The sequence below is a fragment of the Schistocerca cancellata genome, chromosome 1, assembly GCF_023864275.1.
Source record: "Schistocerca cancellata isolate TAMUIC-IGC-003103 chromosome 1, iqSchCanc2.1, whole genome shotgun sequence".
Taxonomy (NCBI): Eukaryota; Metazoa; Arthropoda; class Insecta; order Orthoptera; family Acrididae; genus Schistocerca; species Schistocerca cancellata.
This window is the reverse complement of record NC_064626.1, coordinates 410034753-410051037: the sequence shown is the minus strand read 5'-3', so window position 1 is coordinate 410051037 and position 16285 is coordinate 410034753. Positions and strand designations below refer to the sequence as shown.

At 36.1% G+C, this 16285-nt stretch overlaps 1 protein-coding gene across 1 annotated transcript; it reads left to right on the top strand.

Annotated features, from left to right (window-relative positions):
- Positions 1-10369: 10369 nt before the first annotated feature.
- Positions 10370-11358, top strand: LOC126175738 (uncharacterized). Its single transcript, XM_049922693.1, has 2 exons — positions 10370-10801; positions 10881-11358. Exons 1-2 carry the CDS (start codon positions 10594-10596, stop codon positions 11006-11008), a joined length of 336 nt encoding a protein of 111 aa, XP_049778650.1. The 5' UTR covers positions 10370-10593; the 3' UTR covers positions 11009-11358.
- The last annotated feature ends 4927 nt before the right edge of the window (positions 11359-16285 follow it).

The following is a 16285-nucleotide window of genomic DNA, read 5'->3' as shown; positions in this document are numbered from 1 at the left end:
CTGTAAAAAGGTTGTGGATTTGTGAATGGATTCTGAATAGGTTGCATGACAGAGAAATTGACCCTCGCCTAACTTTCTTTACTTTTTTTTTGGACGAAGTGTGATTCCATCTAAGTGGATACAGGTTAATTCACAAAATAATCAGTACTGCAATTCTGAAAAGCCTAACGTAACATTCAAGCACACCTGCGTGATCAGAAACTAGGAGTGTGGTGCGCTATTAGTGGTGAGAGAATAGTAGGCCGTTTTTTTTTTCAGGAAACAATTAACAGCGAGAGACACGTGGAAAGTATTTTGATGCCTTTTTTTTTGGCCAGGTAACTAAGAGCGAACGTGCTTCCTCCACCTTGCAGTAGGATTCTGCGATGTCACATACAGCCAACTCCCCATTTCAGGAAATCCATGACATGTTTCAAAATAGAGTTATCACTAACAATATAATGACTCCTAATTCCCGGGATTTAACCCCTTGTGATTTTTATATACATTTTTCAAACGTTCATAGCCATTAAATACACAAATGAAGACTGTCTGTTACCACTTACCGAACTGAAATGACATTTCGTTCATTGTTGACTTTGTAAGCTATATCAGATGGTGTGAACAATTTCTGCAGTTCAGTTAAAATTGCGTTTAACACACACACGCGCGCACGCGCGCGCATATATTTTGAGAACGCCAGTTATATACACCCTTATTTACAGCATACTTAAATTTCCATAAAAACACCTACATAAACGTCCAACTTCTAAAAATTCATCTATGGAGAACTGTCATAACAGACTTGTAAAATGTTTTCACCAGCACCTTCACATACAGCAGACTCTCTAATCATGACCGTTTTCTGAAAATACGATGGACACAAAGGGAATTTAGAGGGAACAAGTCAGTTAAATCTGTATCTTCTTCACGAAAGTGCTGGGGACAAACATCTCAAGAATTTGTAGGCAATGATGCACATAAGATATTTTGTACAAAGGGAGTGGGGGGATGGACCTGGAGGTATGGTTCTTTTTAATATTGTGGAAGACGAATTTCGAGTTGTAAGTAACCATAAAAAAGTTCCAGCAACACCCAGTTGGAAACCTACATGATACCAACTTTTAAATCATATTCTTAAAAGAAAAATTATTGATTGCACCATATTTTTTTTCTTTGTCTGAGTGTTAGGGGAGGGAGCGTGGCTCCTCCTTGCTCCCAGTCATGGGTGCCGTTGTTTGTAGGTGAACAGTTCTCCCTGTGATCTTCTTTAAACCAGCATTCCTTAGAGCTTTCCTTTTTGCAAGTCTGAAGTATCATAATAATTACAAGATAAGAAACAATTATAACATAACTAACAGCAATGTGACTGTGCCATTTTCTGAAAACACATCACTAATACTAGATTTGTTAAAACTGTAAACTAACATATTTAAACACTGACAGCATTTCAGGTAAGACAAATTCTATATAATTATTTGTGCTTACACACAGTACAAAAGCAGATGCACATAAGATTTTTCTACTCATGTATCCATTGAGAAATGTTCCTTACCTTGAATCTTCTGTCTACTGCACGAAATATTACAGCCAAACATGACAAATGTAGTGACCATTACGTCAAAACTCTAAAGGTAATGTAGTTATGTCAGTTTATCCCTATTTCTTATGACTGTTTAATCAGTAGACAAAGGTGGTTTACATATCCTTTAGAATCGTAATATGATGGCTGCTACAAAGCGCTACCTTCAGTGACATCAATAATATTGTATACAGTAACGCCAGTCTAGTAATGCATGCCTTATGTTAAATACACTAAAAGTTTAGAAACACGATATTTCTGGTGACAACAACTAAATAAATATGATATAACACACATAAAAATTATGAGTATGCTCTACTGTTACTGCTAATTCAACTGAATTGGAAAGCTTTTCCAGGAACAGCTAACTGGGGAACAAAATGGCATCACTTAATGCACACTCCAAGTTATATTGCGATTAGCCTATTCCTCAGTTAGCTATTCCTGGATTTATCCTGAGATTTACAGCTGGCCCTTAGCCTACTTAAGTCAGCTGTAGATGTGCTGTCTTGTTCTGCCAAGAGTGAATAGACATTTGATCATAGATATTGGTACCTTCAGTCGAAGGAAACCATATTCTAACTAAAACAGAGATTCAATTCAATCTCTTTAGCCACCTATTAACAATACACATGTATGGATGTAGTCAGTTCAAAGCCAAGACTGGTTACAATTCAATTTCTTTTATGTGAGTTGTTTACAAATTTACACCAAAATACTTATTCATGTTCAGATATTATTCTTTGCTATAAAAGCTGTATGTTATTATAATTTGTTTTAGCTCCATTTTGGATTTATGAAATTCTCTTATTTTCTTTTTGTAGCAGGCAATGCACTAAAAACTATTTTGGGTCAATAATGTATACTTTCTTGTAAAGGAATTTTTTTGGGTGTGCTCTATGAAAATCATCTTTATTTCTTGTATTACACTTATTAACCTCATTGTTCAATGTTGAAAATTCCTGTTGAGTCTTCAGAAAACTCACCTTCATAAATGTGTAAAATAGGAAGTGACATTATTTTAAATTCTTTAAACATGTCCTTGTATGGCTCTCTATGGGGAACTACTTTTATTATTCTAATAGCTCTTTTTGAAGACTGAAAGTTTGTTTTTTTCATACCTGTGTTTCCCAAAAACATCACAGCATATCTCAGTAAGCTATTCACGTAAGTGTAATAGGCACACAACAATGTTTGAATGCTGCAAAAATCCTGAAGCATTCTTAGCACATAACAGCATTTACTTAGTTTTTTAGAGAAATTATGTGTATGGAGTTTATACTATAGTGTAGTTCCCTAAATCAGCTTTAATGGTGCTTCCAATTTTATTTATAATGTCAATTAAATTCACTCATACTATTTTTTCCTTAATTACGACCAAAGTGTAACCTCTAACCTGTTGTCCTGCCTCGTTTATTGTCTTAGAGAGAAAGATAATTCTCAGGGTACCCTTTTATAAAAATGCTTGTGCCATCAGCAAACATTCTTGTGTCTGCACCATTCAAATCATTTGCAAATACCAGAAACAACAGAGTACATCACTTGGAAGACTGAGGCACTCCACAGCTTCTTTTAAAAATCTGATAGGTATTCCTTGCCTTTGTGCTTAATTGTACTCTCTGTTCTCTATCAGTGAGATAAGGCTTGAACCATTTGAAAGCCAGTCCCTGCAACCCATAACAACATAGTTCCAGAAGCTGTACGTCATGGCTGATTAGATCAAATGCTTTGGATAAATCTAAGAATATCCTGCAGCTTATTTATTCATGTCCAAGACATTAGAATCATATTTGTGTATTGAAAGACTGCTGTTTCTGTTGATTTGTTCTTCTTCCTACACCCATTTTGAAGATTAATCAATATTTCATTTATATTCAGGAAATCAGCTTGCCTTTCATATTTTACTCTTTCACTTCCCTTAGAAAAACCTGTCAGTAGTGACTATGGTTTATAATTATTTATGTCAGACATATTATCCTTTCTGTAGAGTGACTTTATTATGGATAAATTTAGTTTTAATGGAAACATCCCTGTCCTGAAAGAAGTATTAATAATGTGAAAAATTGAGAATCTTTACTGGTGGAACTATATTTGATTGCCTTTGCCTGGATTTCTATCAGTACCACTAGACATTCATTTTTTTATTTTGTTAACAGCATCTCGCACCTCTGAATCTGTTACTGGATACAGAAACTTCATCTTTTCATGAGCTTGTAGATTTAAGTTCTTATTGTTTTTAACTTCACATATTTTAATTCGGTTTTGTGCTGTATTTATATTATGTTCATTGAATATACTGGCAAACTGTTGAGCTTCTACTGTCGATTTACCCTCACTTCCATTTTGAAGTTATGTTGTTATCATTAACAAATCTTCTCTGTACATATTTTTCAGTGACTGTACATTTATTATTGTGCCCATTACTTATTATCGTTTTTAAAGTCATCTTATCAGAAGATCCAGCAAGCTGTTACTTCAGTATCAAAGATAATGCAACATTGTTTACCAGTCAGTAAGCCCAAAGGATGTTTATTGACTTACTCGTAAATTAGCTCCACAATTCTAATACCTTTTATGTTTACCATAGAGTATAAATATCTACAGAGAGAACAATCAGATGCACAGAATGAGTAGTCTTTCCATAGCATCTACTGTAGTTCAAGTCACATGATGTTGAGATGGTGCATTTTAGCCTGCATAGCATTTAGAGTATTTTGAGTGTTACTACTTCGCCACTGCAGATAGACCATCTTCAGAAGTACTGTGCAACTTTGTATATGCGTTTTATAGTCATTTGAACAACTTAATTCAATGAACCTAAGTTATCTCATCTCTGTTCTAATTAATTATGTTACAATAATGCAGAGGAACTAGAAAGTCACGAAAAAACAGCGGTTTTGTAACTACGAAATTGTTACAGTAAATATGGTAAGAGATTTACACCACCTGTTCGTCCATTACTATTTGAAAGTTTTCTTTACTTTTCTCCTTTTATATACAAGTAAAATATCACTAATATTTTTTCGACATCTCATCAGAAAAGTAAACCCATACACTACGCACAAAAAAATCAAAAAATACAAGATCTACCCTCGAATTTTGGAGTAACTGATTTGTATTACGAATCTGTTCTATGTTGCAATGACACTTTATAGGAAACTGTCTCATGCAGAAATACAGATATACACAAGGATTTGAGAACCTGCACAAAATGGAGGAAATTAATCAGATCATCACATCAGTTTTATCTATATATTAACATAGCACCAATACATATACACTGACTGGCAGTTTACTCAAACATACTTGCAAATTTGTCTGGCTCTTGTCTGATAAATACATGGCCATAAGATCGCAGAAATTGTCTCTACAATGAAATAATTTATAATACTATCTCTCAATATTTTCAACATATAATGTGCTTTATATCAATATGGCATTTACAGTTATACATTTTTGTTGGACGTACCTGTGAAACCCTGGTCCTTGTGGTGGAACCGATTAATAGTATTGTGTGACTTTAATTACATATAAATGATATTTCAAGTAGATCAAAAAATATATAAAAAAATTTCCTATTGTCAGACTACAATTTGTTTGATATCAAAAATGATTATCCCAGCTAATATTTGTCATTCTGCTAAAGAAATCTCCATTTGACGTAGTGTAGAAATGTTCTGTAAAGCCGTTGAATGGCACTGAATTGCAACTCATTTATCAGATTTTACACAACTCTTACTTAGGATGGAAGCACTTTTCTCTAGCAAAAGGAACATTTAGTCACAAAAAACTACCCGTGCACAACACTGGCGTATGTCTCCTATTAAAATATTTCATGTAAATCGTCTGAAATAATTAATCTTCATACATGAGCAAATAAGAAACTGATATTACATAAAGTGCTGTGAGCACTATTTTTAAAAATTCAATCTGAGTTGAATTCTGTCTTTTAAAGTAGATTTGGGACCACCGGTGCACATTTATTTCCATTCACTTATATCTAACAACATTTATGTTTGTTAAAATTCTCGATTCAAAACTGCCAAGGAGATATTTTTGTTAACATGGCGGCAGACAGACGATAGTCAATTTGTCTATTGTTATTCTCGATTCCTTTTATATCAAGTTAATATATTCAGATAAAAGTTTTTAAGCCTTTTGTTCTCTATTCTTTAGCATTTAAAATTATTCTCAGTGAATAATGTTTCATATTTTTTATACCAGCTACTAGTAAACTCCGCTATTAGTTAAAAGTGCTAATGGCTGCACTGCTAATTGTGGAGCTGAAAATTAACACTTAAAAACATTAATTAGATTGGATTACAATTAAAATAAATACAAATCCATGTCTAGACAATAGCGACTCTATTTTTCAAATAATAATTAACAATATAGTTAAAGGTTTTCTCTTTAGAGACCTCACACGTCTTATGTCCAAACAGTTCATCGGTTAGCACAGGAAGAAAAACTGAACCACTATTATCACAAAAAAAGATTATAACTGTCGTTGTCTATGAATGTAGTTCTCTGATAATAGTTTTAATTTACACAGAAATTAAATTATTACGGAAATAATGAAATAATTATCGTCATTTTTACACGATACAGTCTCTTTTATACGCAGTATCTCTAATATTTGTTCAAGTTTGTACACTTCGTTCATTTTAACATCTTGGGACTCGAACATAGTCTTGTGGATATTACATCCTTCTCACAACAATGTAAGAAAAGACAGATTGCTACTTACCATAAAGAAGACGGTTCAAGCTGCAGACAGGCACAATTAAAATACACTTACATAAAGCTTTCAGCCACAGCTTTCATCAGCAAAAGAGAAGCACACACTATTCAATCACACATGCAAGCACACCTCATGCACATATGACGACCAACTCCAACAACTCTGTCCAGTACCTATCTGCAATTTAACGTGCCTTATTTATGGTAAGAAGCAATCTATCTTTTCCTACATTGTTTGATTTTGTCCTCCTTATGTATAATTGTCTTTACATCTGTAGCATCAACAATAATGCTTTACAGCTGTTATTAAAACTCAAACTTGCAGAAATTTTTATACAACAAAGAGAATAAGTATAACATTCAAGTTTCGCTATTCCCGCAAATTGTAGACAAGCAGCGGTGTTCCAAAACCTGTGACTAGCCCAGTTTGATACTGAGAACATCACTACATCTACATGCGACACATCTTCCAAAAGACGAAACCCGAATTTCGAAACTAGTTTTTCGCTGTCGATGTTGTGGTCTGAAGTGGATTCGCTAGCCCAGTTATATATGGCTCCTGTAAAACAGCCATTACAGTTTGTGATTTATTCAGCACAATCAGTATTTCTCTTCAATTAGACAAGGCGTAACCAGCTTCAGTCTAATATTTCTACTTATTGTTCACTGTGTGAAAAGACACTTCGTCCATATAAGCTGAGAATTTTTAAAAACAAGACGAGACCTGACACCTCAAGCGTAATTTAAAACCAGCTGCATATACAAGGGAAAGAAAATGCGGAACTGGAAAACAGCAATTAGAAGCTGACTTCCAGACTCGATTGTGAAGTGTTTACATCACCATCCGCAAGCGGTAGTGGAAAATCGGTTCACGAAATCCGGTTTTGGGAGCCCCATATAAACAGCGATCAACTATAATCCGTTCATCATAAGAATAAACCTGATGTAAACAAACACAAACGCGATGATTTGTCAGAAGACGTAGCACACATACACTGGTGTTGTTACGCTCTTGGAAGTAGGTCCTACTTATGTATTACATATCTTAGTACTAAGTTACGTTAAATGAAACTTTAAGATATTCAAATGCATTAACAGCCTTGAACGTTTTTCTTAATCACGCTTTAGCTACGTAGTTTTCATTTCGAAAATCGTGTGCAGTCACACACGCGTGTGGAACATGGTTAAAAAGAGCCGAGAAACAGGCCATTCTTAATTTTTTTCATAAATTTACGGAGATAATCGGCTCTGAAGTTTTACCAACATTGTGTATAATACAGTTGATACAAAAAGACCACACTGAACATGTAGTGGAGTCGGTAGTGTAATGGAATGTCAACCAATCGCGGTTGTTCAAGCATTGATTCAACTCTTCACAGTATCATTTTTTTTCTCGTTCAATGTGAAATACCTACATCTCGTAATTATAAAACTCATCATCATTTTTACGAATACTGCACGTATTCTTGTTTCTAATTACATATTGAACGCGAAATTCGTGTTTTCATTTCAATTACAAATTCTTAATCATCGATGTTTTGTGAAAGACTGCACATAAAAGTTGTTTAAATTAAGAAAACGTAACAATTTAATTTTTAATGCAAAAATGAAGAACCAAATTCTCTTTATTTGGACTATGTCACTCATTTTATACCATAGAGGTAGATGAGTATCATAGAAACATGAAAAACAATCATTTTCACAGCATCGGGCACATCATACAAATGCTGCATTTTTACATTTGCTACTGTGCCATTACAACATGAACCCAACAGAACTGATCTGGAGCCAACTGAGGGATTTGACCAGAGAAGTAACATGACTGTAAAGCTGCCCGACATACTGGAACAAATGCACCAGGCTTTTCACACATCACTGCCGAACGCTGTCGGGATATAGAACGGATCGTCATAAAAGAAGAAGAGAAACTGCTGCCCCTGGTTGGCTTCGTGGATTCTGTTGTTGATAGGCTCGTTGTCAACGTAGCAGGCGATACTTCCAGAACTGAAATGTACTTCTCGGATTCAGATAAGAAAGGAGACGACTGACAGTGGCTTCAATATTTAACTGTATGGTGAAATCCTTCACTACTCTCTTACGTTATATACAGCTTATGCAGAAAAATTACCCTGGGGTTAAGTGAGGAATTTCATCATTCTTGGTTTTAATTACATCAGTCAGTCAGCTAAAAATGATAACGTGTTGTGGTTTTCTTCTAGTAGTTTAAGGAGCGTTTGTGGGAGATTTGCAGTGTACTACTTCATTCCGCTTAAAAATTAAATGACATTCGATGCTGTATTGCTCCTCTGCTCGTCTCTTTTTACGTGTGAACTGCAGCTGGTCACGTCACTGCAGGCTAACTGAACCAGCTCACCGGCCAGTGCTGTCCAAGTTGAATGCTCCGGTAAAGCTGTTGTCCCGTATTATCGCTAAGTCGATGTGCGCGTAAAGCCCGGTCCACACGCAACGTTCTGTCTGCGCAGACATCGGCGCAGATGTCTGTACATGCAAAAGATCGCTGCACATTTGGTGTGTTCACACGACTCAAACCCCAACTTACTACTCGCCCGCCATCTGTCGGTGTAGAACGGAAATATCAGTGGCAAGCGACTACGCTCCCCGTAAACGTCAAAAATTTAATTCAGTTATTTTGAAATATGGAAATGGAGGAAGTTCTGTTGTGGTCTGTGTTCGTAACTTGTGTTGCATAAACATTCACACCAACCGCAGGAAACAGAGAAAGCGGTCAAAATGGTGTAGACAGTGGCTGCTAAAGCGAAAGCAGTTTTCACGTAAATTTACTGTGAGAGTTGCAGGGCGAACCTAACGACTGGCGAAATTATTTGCGGATGGATGTCGAAACTTATAATTATCTCTTAAAGCTTGTAACTCCTCATATTATGAGAAAAAATACTTGTATGAGAAGGGCAATTTCTCCTCATGAACGGCTGGCGGTAACATTAAGATTCCTAGCAACAGGAAGCAGCTACAAGGATTTGGAATTTACAACTGGTAATACCGAAACAAGTGTTGAGTGAAATAATACCCAACACATGTGAAGCTATTTATGCTGTCCTGAAGGATGAGTTCATGAAGGCAAGTCAAGTAAATTGTGTCTGTCAAGTTACAGATAATATTTTTGGTGTTATAGACGTGTTTGAAACACAGTAGGCCTATATTATTAGAGATTATATACCTACATGGCCAATGAGCTATGGTTTTCTTTGTTTCTGTGTAGGCATTTTCAGTTATCGCTACTGTGTAGAAGCAACCTGTTACAAACTTTTGTTCCAGGATACAAAACTCCTACACCAGATCTTCTAGATTTCTTAACTTTGGATAACTCTTTTCGGTAAACAGTTCGCAACGATTTTTTTTATTACTGTTTCTCTGTTTGCCGAGGCGTCAACTGCCCGCAATTTTCCAGTTAGATCATTGTATGCTGCTGTCTTTCTGTCTCGGTCACTATATTCTTTACTTTTAATCTTCCACAAACATGGGTGGTTTCTATATATTTCAATGAATTCACTTACAAACTCTCGAGAACACTGACGAGTATCAGCCATTTTAATGCCCTGTGCGCACAAATACAAACACTAGACTGAGAAACCAGCTGTTTCGCGCCAGATTTGCGGCGATCTCCTGTCCACACGCTCCAACTTGTCTGCGCAGATGTGGTTTGAACCCACAGATTTGAGAGGTTTCGCTCACACCTCCAACTCAAAGTTCCAGGTTTGCACACACCTCAGGTTGGTGCAAATCTTCTGTCCACACGTAACGATCTGTCTGCGTAGATGTGTTGTGCGCAGACAGATAGTTGCGTGTGGACGGGCCTTAAAGTACAGCACAAAACGTACCCTTATTATCGTACAGTATTGACAGTACTCGAGACAGCCTGGATGCAGTCCCACGTGAAACGGAAATCCAATGAGATTCCAGCAAACGCGGAAGAATACGTAGTGCAATGTTTACATCTGCTTTATTCTTATGATGAACGGACTATAGCTTATGCTCACTCCATAGATACACATACTTTATGTTGTTTGCACTCGCAATATCGATATTTCGTAAATGTCTGTGATTATTTGTCGTCGTCCTCAGATGTAAGTGCTGACCGGTTTGTGATTTGGAAAGAAAGCAGCGGTGTAGGATGATTGAATGAGCGGTTAATTATGATCTTTCCTTTTTCAAAGTAAAATGCAACTTAAATATGCACCAGTTGTGGATGCAAGCAAAATCTTAGTTATATTTTGCTACAGAACTCCAAATTCACATATATTTTAGTCTACACTATGCAGTTCAAGTGGCTTAGACGTTTTGTGCGTAGACGGACCCGTCCAATTCCTGCGCAAACAGCTACAGATTGGAAGAAGAGATTATCCATTGCGTACATGTTAATAGCTTGGAATGCCTTCGGATTTGTTTGTTATATGATGTACACTGGTCGCACGGACTGGGCAAAGTATTATGGTTACAAAACATCGGATGATCCTACGCCAGGTATGCTGGCTGTGTAATATAGACGCAATTGTATTCATTAAACAGTGCGCAGTTTATCGTTATTTGTCCATTGTTCTAGGTGTATACTGGGCCCGATCATTAAGCAAAGGAGAAACAAAGATCGTCAGGCTCTCTGGCTTTCATAAAACAGGTGAAGAAACATTCAAAAGGGAGGCAGAAACCACCGAAGATGTCCCATCACCTTGATTACTGTTGACTATGTGCATCAGCCTTCAGCGAGTTAAAATATTAGTTTTGTATAGGTATCATTGCGCAGGGAAAGTTGATTGAAATAAAGTTTGTAGTTACCGGCAGTCGCATATGTTTGTCATATAGGTCATTCAGTACTGTTGTCATTAGGAGCACCAATTCGCCGTTCCTGCCGTGAGAGAGAGGTGATTTTAACCCATAGTTGCCCAGTTTATTACCGTGGTTTCAGTTCTATATTTTGGCGAGCTCCGCAAATCAAACATGTAACGTGTGTTGCATTCAGAAGTTACTAGATAACATGTACAGCATATTTTTGTAATTGGTAATAAAATATAGCTATCTTGTAATGTCAAGTAATACTAATTTCGTTCATGTGAGAGACTACAATTTTTTGTATGATGGGGAAACATTGGGTGGAAATACTCCAGAGTACACATATTTGGTTTATATAGGTAACTGACTGCCTTATAAATGGTGTCATGAGCTAATGTTTTACTGACTTTCCCACAAAAAGTGAAACAGAAGTGTTGGAAATGCAAGTTACTGTCACTGCTCAATATCAGTATTGCAATATTCCAAGAGTTATGTCAGGAGATGGAGTGCCACTGAGCCAAAGGGAGTGCCATAAAATTATACATGAATTTATTTAAATATTGCGTGATTTCAGCTTTGAGAAGCTGACTCATTTGCTGCATTCGAAATATTGTCATTAGAACTTTTTTTTTTTTATGAGTGAGGGAAGTGAATAGCCTGTGACATAAGATCATATGTAAGTGATGCATTGTTTCTACGACGAAAGATTACAAAGCAACAAGCAGTTTGCAAAATGAAGACAGGATCAGTCGTTTGCAAGAAACTTTAGACTTTTGGAGATTTATTTACTGTGAGTTATGGTATTATTAAGAGCTAACTTGCTTAGTGTGTCTTAAATAGTATTAATCATTAAGATGCAAAACCAGGAGTCATGGGACACTTAAATGTTCAGCTCATAGGAAATAATAGAGAATTAAAAATACAAAACAGTTACAGATGTAGTCAAAATGTATGAAAACAAAACTACTGTCTGTAGAATCTCAGTTCCGAAAAGCAACTTGCAATAATTTGCATCAAAAGATGGTCTCATAAATAACATTTAGTTTGAAATCATGAAGTAAAAGCAAATGGAAATATATACTGATTAACTGTGCATATGGTGGCCTTATTTTGAAATAAAAATATAGAATGGACACATGTTGATAGTTACAAGTTGTATTAGTGGTGGCATAGTGGAAAATTCGTATAAGTTGTTACACAGGGTGACTCAGAACTGCTATTCTGTTTTGAACAGGTCTTTGATTGTTGTTAGACAAATAAATAAATGAGTGAATCAGCTTGGATATGCAAATGATAAGCATTTCAGCTCAACCAAACGAAGAAGCTAGAAGTACTGCCATCTACAGTCTCTATGTAGGGAATGATCTCTCATTTAGAAATTTAAATTTCGTTGTGTGTGAGGAGATTGTGTTGTTTCTCATTTAAGGAGAAATGCCTTCCAGCACTTACTGACATTCAATAGCAGTAGAATTGTGACCTGTTGAGACTCTGGTTTTATTATTCCACAATCTTGCTTGCATTAGTCAGAATCCTGCCAATTTTGTGTGAATATGGAACTGATTGTTTCATGAGGGCCATACTCAACACTATGCAAGGTATCAAAGGCCCCACACAAGTAACCTCCAAAGGACAGGTGTAATAGTCAATTATTACAGTAAGTAAAATTTCATTATTTAGCATCTGTTGTGGTTTTTCAATTTTAATGAGCAGCAATCTGCTTTAAACTTCCTCAAACAATAGTGAAAGGTATTTACAGAAATGAGTACACGATGTTTGCTGTTATTTTTAGAGACAGATGACAAGTTTTGATTGAACTTGGATATGATATTAATGTCCTGCTTTGGCATATTTTTATAACATCCCCAATAAGGGTAGAAGGGCATACCATAGTGACAGTTCTTAACATCCGAGATTAAACAATCATCATCAAATTCAGGAATGCGCTTGACGATCATGTGGGGAATTGGACGCCATGGACAGATGTAGAAGTAACTTAAGGCATGCTCTATGTGATTGTGCTGAGACCTTTGCGGTTCACGTAGTGTATTAATGAACCGTCACACAATATTATTTATAAGTTGAGATTTTTTGCAGACGAAGTACTGTCTAAATGAAATGCATTTGGAGAAATATTCAGTCATATGTAGTTAAGATTTCAGAGTGGTGCAAAGATCAGGAAATTGTTTTATATATTTAGAATTGTAATATATGTATGTGTGTGTGCGAGTGTATACCTGTCCTTTTTTCCCCCCTAAGGTAAGTCTTTCCGCTCCCAGGATTGGAATGACTCCTTACCCTCTCCCTTAAAACCCAAATCCTTTCGTCTTTCCCTCTCCTTCCCTCTTTCCTGATGAGGCAACCGTTGGTTGCGAAAGCTTGAATTTTGTGTGTATGTATGTGTTTGTTTGTGTGTCTATCGACCTGCCAGCGCTTTTGTTTGGTAAGTCTCATCATCTTTCTTTTTAGATGTATCAATGGTCAATTAGATAAATCTTGAGATGAAATAAAATATGTCTCTTGGTACAGCATTTGCCATCACATTGTGACTATCATTTTCTGCTTAACGTTTTCCTCCTTGGAACCACTGTAACCACGCAAAATAAGAATGCTTGTGAACACAATTATTCCATTTCCAATGCAGTCACCTAACCTATTTCTTTTGACAGCATACTAATTGCTGTATATAACAGCCATACTAATTATTCCTTCATCACAACAGTTGATGACATAATCTAATGGACTTTTCGCTGGATTTGCTGGGACTGTACGCACAAAGGGCCATCCTTTTTTGTCCACTCATACTGAACTTCCCAGACATTGAGTTGCCGAGTGTGATTATGCCTGATTTTTCTTTGACGATTCAAATGGCCTGGAACAATAATACTTGAAGATGGTAATTTTCCATTCTTATCTTTGTAGTTAGTTATGGCTGCAATACTTGTATCCGAGTTCATTATGAAAACACTAGAATTCTGTTGGTTCACTGATCTGTCAGGTCATCAGTTGCATTATTGGGTGAGAAAAGTGTCACATCTAGCCCATTTCCTGGCACATCATCAGTACTGTTCAGTATTTTGCTCAGGTCGTGCAACATAATTCATTTCCTGTCAGCAAATAAAGTTATGTCTAATATCCTTCTGCAAGGATGACAAGAAAGATGTCACTACTATTTCTGCCACACATGCACTTCATAAATAGTTGTAGATAACAAAGATGTAACCTTCCTACTGCTACATGTACAGTGAACTTTAAGTACTTATTAAAATCATGGAAGGTAAACTTCCTCATCAACAATTATGTCTGTCAACCCATCCAGCACAGTTACACATTGAACTTCACATTATTCAAATGCAGTCTATAACAACAAAACAGAGATAGAAATTATACATATCTCAACTATGTATATTTATATCGTATTTATAAATTATAGAGTGCAGCAATCAGTCGTCCTTTTTAGGTTTTATTATGGAAATCCAGATTTCGGCTAGTAGCTAGCCATTCTCAATGCACTATTTTTTATTCTCAGACCATGTAAGTCCCTGTTGTTCAGGAATCAGTCACAGTTCTTTGAATACTACATATTAGTTGCTACTAGCCGAAATCTGGATTTGAATAATAAAATCTAAAAAGTCACATACAGTCGCTGAGTGCATCCACTTTCCGAATGGAAGGTAACCTGGTGTATATCATATTTTATTGTTGAAAAAAAAATTGGTGAGAAAATTAATAACATGGGTTTAGACAAGACAAGAGACTTTTATTTTAAGAGCGTGTTTAATCCTTCAGAAGGGAGGTCAGGTTCATCTGGGTTAACAGAGGTACTGCTGTTTTTTGACATACATGTAACGTCATAAGTACCATAGTATGCTGTTAATATTGTCATAATGCTTTGCAAACTTAAATGGGTATGCCTGGAGAGATGATGATGATCTTCTTTTTGAGGCACACTGTTTAGAAAATTTAGAAAATCAGCATTCAAAGCTGACTGCTGAACAGTTCTACCACAGCCAACATACATTATGCACAAGGACAATGAAGACTCTCTCTCACTCACTCACTCACACTGTAAATGTTGATTTGTTCTACATCCCTGTTCTCCTTGATTTACTGATCACAGTGGTTTACAGAATTATAGGAAACAATTTACAAGCATTTCCTCTGCAAGATAAGCATTGGCACAGTATATCACTGTAGACTGTTACAGTACCTTTATTACATAAACCAATAATGTGACACTGAGAGCCTTCTTCTTCAGGCACTGATCTCTGGCAGCCTTCCTCAGCATTTGTTTTCAGGTCTGGCTATGAAATGCGTCTATGAAGAACACATATTCTTTACTTGTGTCGGAAAGTCTGGGTTGTGTCTTAGCTCCAAGAGACAGTCAATACTGCACTCCAATTGTTATGCAAATTGTTGCCCTCAGTCAATCTTACAAGTAGCTTTATGTATGTTTGGAAATTTTAACTCCTCAAAATATCTGACATGTGTTCTAACTAAGAACTGAAAGTCCACCTTACTTAACTCAGTAGCTGAGAAGGTTATTTGCTCCCCAGAAAGCAGGTTAACTCTTGATTTGGGATTAACTGTATTATGTCATTTCAGAAAAGTTACAGTCAGCCACAGGTCCTAATTATGAACAGTTTCATTATATAAAACGTTAATTAACACCCAGCTCAGTAAAAAATTTATAAGTAAACACATCACTAACACACCAGCTTGTTTGGTGCTTAGAAATATTTCTTAATGTGCAGACAATAAAAGTGGCATGTTTTCTTACACCAACAACATAAATAAGTATTATTCTGCAAAAAGGAGCAGTAAGAATATTGTGAAAAGGAATAAATAAATATAAAATTAAAAGAAAAGTCTGGAGGTAGAATTAAAATTCAGGGTAGAAGGAGATCAGTGATAAGATTTACACGTAACATTGCTATCCTCAGTGGAATAGAGGGAGAATTACCTGACCTAACAAATGGAACTCACTATCTACTGAGCACAGAGTAAGCCAATGAAAGATGAATATATTGAAGAAATTTAACAGCAAAATGGGGTACTCCAAAGCGGATGAAGCGAAGGAGTTGTTATGGTGGACAAAACAAGGAAGACGTAAGAAGCAGACTAGTGCAAGGGAAGAGAGTATTCGTCATGAAGATAAGTCTGCTAGTATCAACTATTTTGCTT